Below are 10,336 nucleotides of genomic sequence, written 5' to 3'. Positions count from 1 at the left end.
CCAAGATTTTTTTATCATCATCTATGTCGTCAGGCTCTTTAGTACTTCTGCAAATGATCCCTAGGTTTTCTAATTATGAAGGGAGAAAAAGAATGGAATTTTATTCAAAGATAGAGGTACTCGTAGAAATCTACTTCTAAACTCGTATTCGGCTTGAAAATTTGTTCGAGAATAACTCACTAGCTTAATAAGTAAGTCGAGCTAAGATTTGAGCTCAAATCACTCGTACGCAAGACTTGGCTTGCTCTTGTTTGACTATATATATGATAAATTAGATCGACATTAAATGATTAAATCTTTAGTTCCACAAGTTTATTAATTAAACCACAACCTGTTGAGCTGAACAAGCTCAACGTAGCTTGCCAAGCCAAATGAGCTGAGAACAAGATGGCTTCAACTCTTTTCAGGCCTAAGATTTCAGCTCCATTGTTCAACTGCCGAACACGAGCAGGATACAACTTGTTAACACCACTAAACAAGAGGAAATGCATGTCAGAGGGAGGTTTTCCACAAGAAAATAATATAAGAGAATCCAAAAGGAAAAGAAAACATATCAGGGTAACTTCCAAGATTCGTTCATAGACGAAAGTTAATAGAAACTTTCGACAACATTATCGAATAGAATTTCCTGCAACCTAATAATATATAATGGCAGTGTTTTTACAAACTACTCAAAAATAATAGTCAAAAAAATCTAGAACAAACATCATGTGCCATGGTTTAATAAAACTTATCATCTTAAGAAATAAGATACAGACTAGCCAACCGTACAGTGATCTAGCAAACCCAAAAATGATGTGTGTTGCACATCAGAAACCCATTTCAACAAAATTCAAAGGACAACACACCACAACACTTCTGGAAGAGGGGGAAAAGGCCTAAAAGACAAATTTTCTCAAGAACTGCATCTCATTAGTGATTTCTATGACCCTAATAAACACTCCTGTCGATGAAACACAAACTTCAAATACACCACCTCCATCAGGTAAAAACACCAGAAGCAGCAGATAAGTCTTATTCTGGAATCATCTGTTCATTGTCTGCATCTCCCTCTTCTTCTATCTTAGGCTTTGGTGTTTGGCCAGCCCCAGGAGCCTGCTTCTTCTTGATGCCACTGACAATATCATCAATCCTCAGAAGCATGCCGGCAGCCTCAATAGCTGTCTTAAATGTTTGTGCCTTCACATTGTAAGAATCCCAGATCTGAAGCAAGAAGACAGATTTAGATGGACAGACATGGATGCGCGCGTGCATGCGCGCGCGTGTGTGTGTGTGTGTGAGAGAGAGAGAGAGAGAGAGAGAGAGATGATACCTGTCGCTCTTTCATATCCACAATCTTACCAGTGCTCCCATCAATTCCAACCCATGCATTTTCACCATTAGCATGCTAAGAACACCAACAGAACCATTAAGAGAGGATTACAATGGATTACGCAAGAACTTGAGAAAAAATTATGTATATTGAGCACAACTGGCAGCTTTGTTAACACTAATGTGGAAGGACAATTAAAAACGTGAAATTAGTCAATGAGTTTATCGAAACTTCAAAAGAGAGATGTTCAGCACTATATCCTACCTTCCCTTGGAGCTGAGTCATTGTTCTAATAACGTTCAGACCACAATTTTGAGCCAAAGTTCGTGGAATAGCTTCAAAAGCTACAGCAGCAGCTTCATATGGCCACTGCAAAAAAATCAAACAGAAAAGCAGATAATGTTGAGGACCAAAGCAGCATTGGCGTTCTGTGAATCAAACAGCAAAAGATGCTTGAAACAACTCAACTCTGTATATGCATACAAAACAAGTGCATGTAACTATTGAAGAAACAAACTTCTCACCTTTTACCTGAAAAAAAACAAACTTATTACCTTTTCAATGCCTTCAATGGAAGAACTCTTCTGTTTCAATGTTGCAGAAACTGTTAACTCAGTGGCTCCGCCCCCCGGAAGAAGCTTCGGGTTCTTTAGTATGTTACGTGCAACAGACATGGCATCCTGTAAAGGCAAGTTAGTATAGACAGCTTTATTGCAAAATAACAGATAATTTTGCAGCAGATTAGTGTACCTGCAAGTTTCTTTCCACCTCATTCAAGATATCCTTACTTGCTCCTCTCAAAAGAACAGTGCATGCTTTTGGATCTTTGCAGTCAACAATATAAGCAAAAAATTCATCGCCAAATTTCTTGATCTCAAAGAGTCCAGCTCCTGTTCCAACATCAGATTCTTGCAGTTCTTCTGGCCTATTGACAACTACTGCTCCACAAGCCTTAGCAATCCTGTTATTGTCAGTCTTCCTCAATCTCCTAATAGCACTAACTCCAGCCTTGCTAAAATAATGGCATGCAAGATCACTGAGCCCTTTTTCTGTTATAACCAAGTCAGGCTTGAATTTTAGTATCTGCATACAGAGATTTTGTATATATTCCTCCTCCAGCTTCAGCAGAACTTCCCTGCAAACAGGGCACAGATATGTTTGCTTAATCTACATAACTCCACAGACTAACTGGGACAACAGACAGTTTCACGGATTAAGATGCTCATACCACTATGCAGGTGACAGTTCAGAACTTCAGATATCAAAATTAAAGATGGATATACATAGTTCAGGTGACTAAGCCCTGACATCAAAACTATGCCTATATCTATGAAAGAGAACCAACTCATTGATAGAGTAGAAATACCTTATTAACATTTGCAAGGCAAGTACACAACAAGAGCGCTAGATTGTTCATGTAAAAGATTTGCAAAATAAAATTTATGAAGTTCTTACCAATCTTCCTCCCTCACCAACTCAGCATTAGTTTGATTTTCTCCTTTCTTATACTCAAGGGGACAGTCAAGGAGAATGATGCGTGGATTCAGTATCTTTCTCCTCATCTTTCCAGGGGCGACAACGTCCTTATTAATCATGACTCCTTTTAGAACTTTTGAGTCCTCCAATTGGCCACCAGGAATCTTCTCAACTTTAATATACTTCTTGATGTCAACTTCATGTACCCCTTGCCTGTCAACACCCACTATTGTGGTGGCATCAATGGCAAGATCCTGGAAACAGTAAAACAGGGATTGTTAGATAGTAACATCAGAAAACCAGAGTAAAGCATGCTTTTACATCAAAAGATATAAAGAATTAAATGGGATGACTTCAAGGCATAGCCAAGCAATTTCTTCACTTGTAAGATGCATCAACATGACAGTACTGTTACTGAAATAGCAGGAACATCAGATTTTACAGAATCTTATTTTAATTTCAAACATCTGAAAAATGTATATAGCATCATCATTATTGCAGAATAAAAGCTGACTGGGATGCAAAAGGAGCAAGAAAATTCTACTCGTATTGGTCATATCCACCTTTCATTGGAGATACAATCATCAAATGATCTAAAATTACTAAACCAGAGAATATAGCCAACTGTGGGATAATTGACCAAGCATAAATTGTGTAATTTTGTTAGTTGGGCAAGAACAAGTATTTTAAATAATTGTATGTACATCTTCATTGTGTATATGAGTCTACGTAGAGTTAAAATACATTAATCTGTAAACAACATTTGCCAGCACAAATAAGTGATGCATATTCATATTTCACTTTTCAATGAAATTTGTGAAAATTCTTCGATTCCCTTCATTTTTTGTTCCTTTTCATATAGAATTCTTTTGTTTCATTGTTTCATGACTAATCTAAACCAAGTGTCCAAATCTATAGCCAGCGGACCAAAAGACAAGGACCATTTAGTGCGTAGGTAGGCGTCTAGAAGTCCACACCAAATCCATCAATTGGATAACATCTACAATTAATTGAAAGATGTCTTACATAGGAAAGTTTTGCATAAAACAATACTCTCTAGAACTTTCCCTTGTCTTCCTACTTTTCTACCTTTTCATTGTTGCTGTTCACTTTCAAACATAATACTGAATCATCTATACCAAGTTACTAGGAAACCAAATTCAGTCTGCAGAGCACATATAACTTGTGCCACAGTTCAAGTGTCGCCTGGATCTTATAATGTTGACCAGCACACATTTTGCACCCCAAGTAGAGAACCACGACATTGCTGTAATTTAAAAGCGCGCGCAGGGAGTGAGGGGGGAAGTGCGGCATGGCAACAAAAGATGGCAGAGAATGACATGAAGGGACAGAGGAGAATGGAGATGGCAGCTAATGTCGGAGTGTAGGGCTGGATAGGTCGAATTGGGGAAGCAATATCTCGGGACAGACAGAGATGATAGCATTCATCTCCCTCCCCAATCTAGAGTGTTCTCCTCCACCACAAGCCGCCTCTTTTCCTTCCATCATTCCCGCTACCTCTCAAGACTGGAGATGGCAGCTGCCATTGGAGTCTAGGGTTGGATAGGTTGAAGTAGGGAAGAAATGTCTCAGGACAGACAGAATGGAGATGATAGCATCATCTACTTCCCCAGTCTAGAGTGCTCTCTTCTCCACCACAAGCCACCTCTTTTCCTTCTTTCACTCCCCCTAGCTCTCTATTCCTCATATCCCTTCACCACCCACCGATAGGGTTGTAATCAAGTTGAGCTATGTTTAAGCTTGGTTTGCAATTAATTTTGAGCCTAGTATACAAGCCGCAAAAGAACTATACAATTTTCTTGATGCTCGGAGGTTTTAACTTGAACTCAATCAAAAAAGGCAAAAGAAGCAAAAGAAAAGCAGATTAACAACATAAGCAGTGGCATACAAAGATGCATGAACAGCCAAAACAAGGAAAAGGAAGGAATGAAGCAGAAAAAATCAAGAGCAGCAGCAAAAGAAAGACTTCTCAGAGTAGAAAAGATAACAGGAAAACAGGGAAGTAAGAGGAGTGGGAGGAGACAAAAGGAGTCCACATCAATTTTGCCCCAACTGTTTCTCTTCTGGTCCTGTACTTAATATAATCATCTTGGATTAGAAAGGGAGCTATGAAGAAGAGCTGCATATGCATTCTCTGTATCCTATTTGTGCAGAGTGCACCTTACCTAGATGTGCTCTATTACATAAAGTTACATTGTACCTTGAGAAAGATGAGATGCATGGGTGCATCTTGATGTGCCTTGGACACACTACAAGCTTGCTATTTATCATGCATATGTAATGACTATAGAGGGAAAAATATAAATCACCATTTTAGCACCATTCTCTAGTAAAATGATCCTGGCCATTGTAAGTTGTCATATAGCTAATTACTTCTATGAGAAGTATCATTACTACATTTATTATAAGGCATATTCAATGTTTCAATTTCTATTCATGAACTTTCTTCACACTAACAATTTAATCTGCCAACTGGAAATGTTCATAAAAGAGAGATGTAGGAAAACCAATTGGAGTCTAAGTTATCAAATGGCAAAGAAAATCAAGGGTTTAGCTTTGGTTTCAGAGAAGGACCAGATGGAAATGGACCTGAAAATGAATAAGGCAAAATAGTAAAGAAGAAGAAAGATCGTATTATATTTGTAAGAAAATTAATATTAATAATAATGCAAAGTTCATTCGAAGTGACACAAAGATCAAAAGGAAGGGGAATCATTTCTTTTGTTGGGTCTACTCAGACGAGTTGTTCTTGATTTAAAACAGAGCAGACTGCAAGCCAAACACTCCAGAAAGGGCTTATTTTATGTTGGCTTCTGATATGGCGAGAAAGGCAATGAGCATGTTTTACATTTATAGGGTTAAGATACTGCAACGTGTAAGTCATGAAACTTAGGGATGCTTTCAGATCTGAAAGTGAATGATAGGGTAGTTTATGGGCACAAAATAGAATAAATTGTAATCTAAGGACAAAAATTCCAGGATAAAGAAAACACCAACCAGAAATTACATAAAGAAATAAAATGAGAACTATGAAAAAATTTCCTCTAAAAGCCTACAAAGATGCGTCACTAAAGAGAAAACATTCCGAGAGAGATCTTTTCCAACAAAATCTCAGTTCATAAGAAACATTCTCAAGAAGAAATTTGGATTCATAATTCCAAAGATGATATACTCACAGCAATCAGGTCACCAAATTGTCCAGTAAATTTTGTACCTATACAACTTTTGACCAAGCTCAGCATTGTGGAACCTGCAAAATAAAATTAATAATAAAATGATAAATTTGATTAAAAAGTTACGAGCCCAGTAAACAAAACTGAATTTGAGGTTCATTCTACACATCACAAAATAAAGAATGCAAGATCTGAATAAACATAAAAAATGAGAACATTTTAAATAAGCATGAATTGGGATATAAGAGAGTTGTCTTAGAGATTTAAAATCTCTAGATCTAGGACTTACGATCATTCACATCAATTGGCATTGCAATCTTGTCAAGAACAGCAATAGCATCCTCAAGAGCTTTATTATATGCTGAGAAGGCATAATAAACATTCTTAAAATGGATAAAATAATGCATTAGAGCACAGAAAGAGACTGCTCCTTTCAGTGGGTAAACAGAAATTACCTCGACAGATTACTGTAGGATGGTAGTTCTTGTCAATGAATGCTTCCGCAACATGAAGCATCTCACCAGCTTCAAGAAAATTCATACCAAAAAAAAATTCAAAATTATGTCTATTAAAATCTACTCTAACATTCAGTTTTCACCAGATGGTGAGCGAACATTTAAAGAAGAGTAGCCGAAGAAGAAAGAAAATATAAATTAACTACATATTCTGAACTCAGAACCATAAAGAAATAAGGGAACATCTAAATTTAAAGATATATATAACATTTTGCACAGTCCCACAAATTAGTAACCCCAACCATGATCTATATTGATCAATGATCATAAACAATTAAACATCTGCTGCGCATATATAATGGCTGGTTTAAAAGAGAACATACATAAAGCACAGTGTTGCACTAAAATAATGTGTCTAACAATTTATAGTATATACATTAATACAAAAACCATTAAGTTATTAGTACAATGCTTCATCGCAACAAGATATGTGTCGGAAAAAATTACATACCAAGAACGATAACAGAAGTTGTGCCATCCCCGACCTCTTCATCCTGTGTGCGGCTGAGTTCAATCATAGACTGAAAGATCACATGCAAAAGTAAGGTGTCAACACAAGAAGATTCAGAAAAGTTTACTACAACACTGGTGCAAGATTTCAATGGTAGAGAATTTCATATTGCTAGTTAAAGCAAGCAGCACTTAACCTCACATCCATGACAAGAATCAAATAATGCAAAACTCTACACATAACATACCTTAGCAGCAGGATGAGCAAGATCCAACTCACGTAGTATAGCATTTCCATCATTAGTGACAACAATACCTGTTGGACCAACAAAATTATTTGAGGCAAACAAGGGCAGAGTAAGAAAAATTAATGTGAAACAAAACATAGTCCAGTAATATTATATTAATTGTACATTCTCTTTCCATCTATCCTTTAGATACTGAAAACAAAAGCAGAAACATGTGCCAAGTCAGCCAAATTAAATGTCCACATTATAGATGAATATGTATGAAAGTTGGAAAGCTTCTGCTGTCTAATAGGCAACCCACACTTTCCCCCAAATAATTCACTCCACTTGAGTAATTCATATCAGTTATGATCTGCTACTGATTGCATGGTATGTTTTCTATTCATGTTACCGTGATCAGTCATTTCTCTCATATTCTGAGTTTCTAAAAGAGAGGAAAGTAGGGGGTTCTCGAGGGGACGACCAAAATCCAGAAGTAAGAATATTGGACCAAGATGTAGCTCCCTTAGAAAAAGGCAAAGCAGCAAACTATTGCATACATCATTGGCACGACAAGAAAAAACAAATGGTGGATAGGAGATGGAGCACTCTTGCAGCTTGTTTGCCGAGGTAATAGTATAAAATGCAATTGAAACATTTCTAATAGTGTCTCAGGATATTAATTTAAAGCACCATTAACTCATGAAGAAAGCAATATAAGCAAATGCAAGATTGAAGCTAATTTTTCAATGCCATTACTATGGTTGTACAACACTATAACGACACCAAATTATACAAATATAAGGACAATGAGAGGTCTAATATGCACCTCCTGCAGCATCCAGCAGCATCTTCAACATAGATCGAGGACCCAAAGTAGTACGTATGATGTCAGCCACTGCCTGTAACCAATACGTACGATAAGCAAGGTTAATTACAAATGCCATCTTGCAACGACAAAAGCCATTCAAGGTGTCTAAAGCTCAAATTCATGAAAACAAGATTTACCGATGAATATATTCAGTTTAAAATGCATTAGCATCAAAGGGTATGAAGATAAAGCTAAGAAATTTTGAGTGAAGAGGAGAACAATCTGGGTGCATATGCATTCAATATTCCACAGTACTTAAATTGGTAAGTATACAAAGTGCAAGTTGGAAATCAAAGAAATAAAAAATCTTGAAGCGGAATATTGTAAACAGACAATTCTCTCTATACAAGGACTCTCTCTGTATGTTTAGCAATAGCTTTGTTTAGAAAAATTGTAAATACTTGGATCCAATGTCCCATGCAGGTAAGCCCATGTGTGGTGGAGTCACAGCCATATGTGTCCGCCCATGCAGGCCACTTTAAAAAGAGTGCGACTTTTAGTGTAGGTTAGAAGTTTCAGAGACCTTTTATCCAGATTTCTCCGATGATGATCAGTCTAGAGGGAGACTTTGAGTAGCACTCTATGTAGAGATAAGCACTAAGTCTGATCTAACAATTATATTGTTTTGATCTATTTTAATCTTCTATCTTGCTGTTTTGCAAGGTAGCATGTGACCTGCAATATTCATAAATGGATCAAATTTGACGTACAAATTTCTGCATCCCTTCAACATGATTCTGGCCTATATTTTAAGGAACCCCTGCCCTCATTCATTGCATACACATAAAAAGAAGACAATGAAAAATATTATTGTGTTTAATTTGTACACTATAGCCTTTTTTTTATTTGTCCTCTATATACTGTCTTTTCTTCCCTTCAAAACCTTGCATTTTTACATGACGGTTAAAACTTAAAAGACAGCATAACTTCAACCGCAGATGAGAATCTACAAAGAGAAAATTTTGTTTAAAGCTTAAATCATAGTTATATCTGCTGTTATCAGCAAAAGGTCTCCCCACTGATTGAAAAAACAAGATCCCATAAATGCTATATCAGATGAAAAAAGGGGCGCGGCGCAAACCTTAGCAGCTTGGATGTTGGCATGATGCACCTTACTGCCAGATTCTCGCTTCAAAGAATCCTCTGCTCAAGAGAAACAGCAAAGACATTAGAGCAAGCCATTGATACTCGACGAATCTTTAATGAACTTGGATGAGACAAAACAACCACAGATGCTTCTAGCGACAGATCCCATGTGATCTTTCTACTCCGGAGACTCAAAAAGTATTAGGTATTTGTAAAGCCCCCCCGATCGGGAGACGAAACCATATAGCAATCGTTGCAAAGCAAAATACGTCGAGATTTAGAGACAAAACCCTAGTCTCCGGAGATGGCGAGCGTCCCAATGCCTCACCGCCGAACCGGGACTACGGAAACCCTAGCTAGATCTAATGCATGAGTTGCTAAGGAGAGGAAGGCCAGAGGATCTTACTGAGAACGAGGACTGGGGACTGCATCGTTGCGGCCGGCTCTAGAAAGAGAGAGAGAGAGAGAGGAGAGGAGAGGCGCCGCAATGGAGTTTCTCACGGTTCGTTTGCAGGGGTTTTGCGAAACGAGACTTCTCGAGAGTTGTATATGGCACGTGATTCGCACGAGGATGGGTATAGGGGATTACAGGTGGCAATTTGTTTTTCTTTTTTTAATTTTTTTAAAATTTTTGAGAGTTTTTTAATTAATATAAAATAAAAAGAGAGAGAGAGAAATAAAAAATTAGGTCTAGTAGAAATAGTAATATTCATATTTGTTTTTCTAAGCTTATCTAACCTTAAATCAATATGTTTAGTTAAACGGGTCCAACTGTGGCAATTCATTTATAACTTAATTACATTATTAATGATATGATTAATTAACCCAAGTAAACCATTTAAATCTAACTCATTCTAACTTAATTACATTTTTTTAACCCCCTCTAATAATTCATCATTCCTAAATCAAAATTGAAAGAGTTAATTAGACAAATAAAAATATTATTGCCATATTAAAATATTTCATAAAATTCTTTTACCCTCAAATATCTCTTGCCCAAGCCATTACTTGAGACAAAAATGAGTCGATACAAAGAAAACTTTAATTCGCCATGTAATTATCAACTCCCTCTGCTAATTAAGACTAAAACTTAATTACTGAACTATAATTTTAGTTTTGATTTTGGTATTTTGAACTAGTCTAAGAACGGTAAACTAAACTAATTTATAATCATTTTTTATATAATATATATATATATATATTAA

The 10,336-nt window shown here is 36.7% G+C and overlaps 1 protein-coding gene across 1 annotated transcript; it reads right to left on the bottom strand.

The window, feature by feature from the left end:
- Positions 1–608: 608 nt before the first annotated feature.
- On the bottom strand, positions 609–9,677 carry LOC140761388 (T-complex protein 1 subunit gamma). Its single transcript, XM_073098691.1, has 14 exons — positions 9,538–9,677; positions 9,127–9,188; positions 8,004–8,076; positions 7,196–7,263; positions 6,949–7,018; positions 6,438–6,506; positions 6,272–6,343; positions 5,986–6,059; positions 2,768–3,042; positions 2,063–2,447; positions 1,867–1,992; positions 1,577–1,681; positions 1,313–1,387; positions 609–1,203 (listed from the first exon to the last, which is right to left on the bottom strand). Exons 1-14 carry the CDS (start codon positions 9,560–9,562, stop codon positions 1,015–1,017), a joined length of 1,668 nt encoding a protein of 555 aa, XP_072954792.1. The 5' UTR covers positions 9,563–9,677; the 3' UTR covers positions 609–1,014.
- Between the last annotated feature and the right edge of the window lie 659 nt (positions 9,678–10,336).

Source organism: Typha angustifolia, chromosome 6 (assembly GCF_048772165.1).
Source record: "Typha angustifolia cultivar Huaian chromosome 6, ASM4877216v1, whole genome shotgun sequence".
Lineage (NCBI taxonomy): Eukaryota > Viridiplantae > Streptophyta > Magnoliopsida > Poales > Typhaceae > Typha > Typha angustifolia.
Note: the sequence above shows the minus strand (reverse complement) of the source record. Positions and strands in the feature narration are given on the sequence as shown.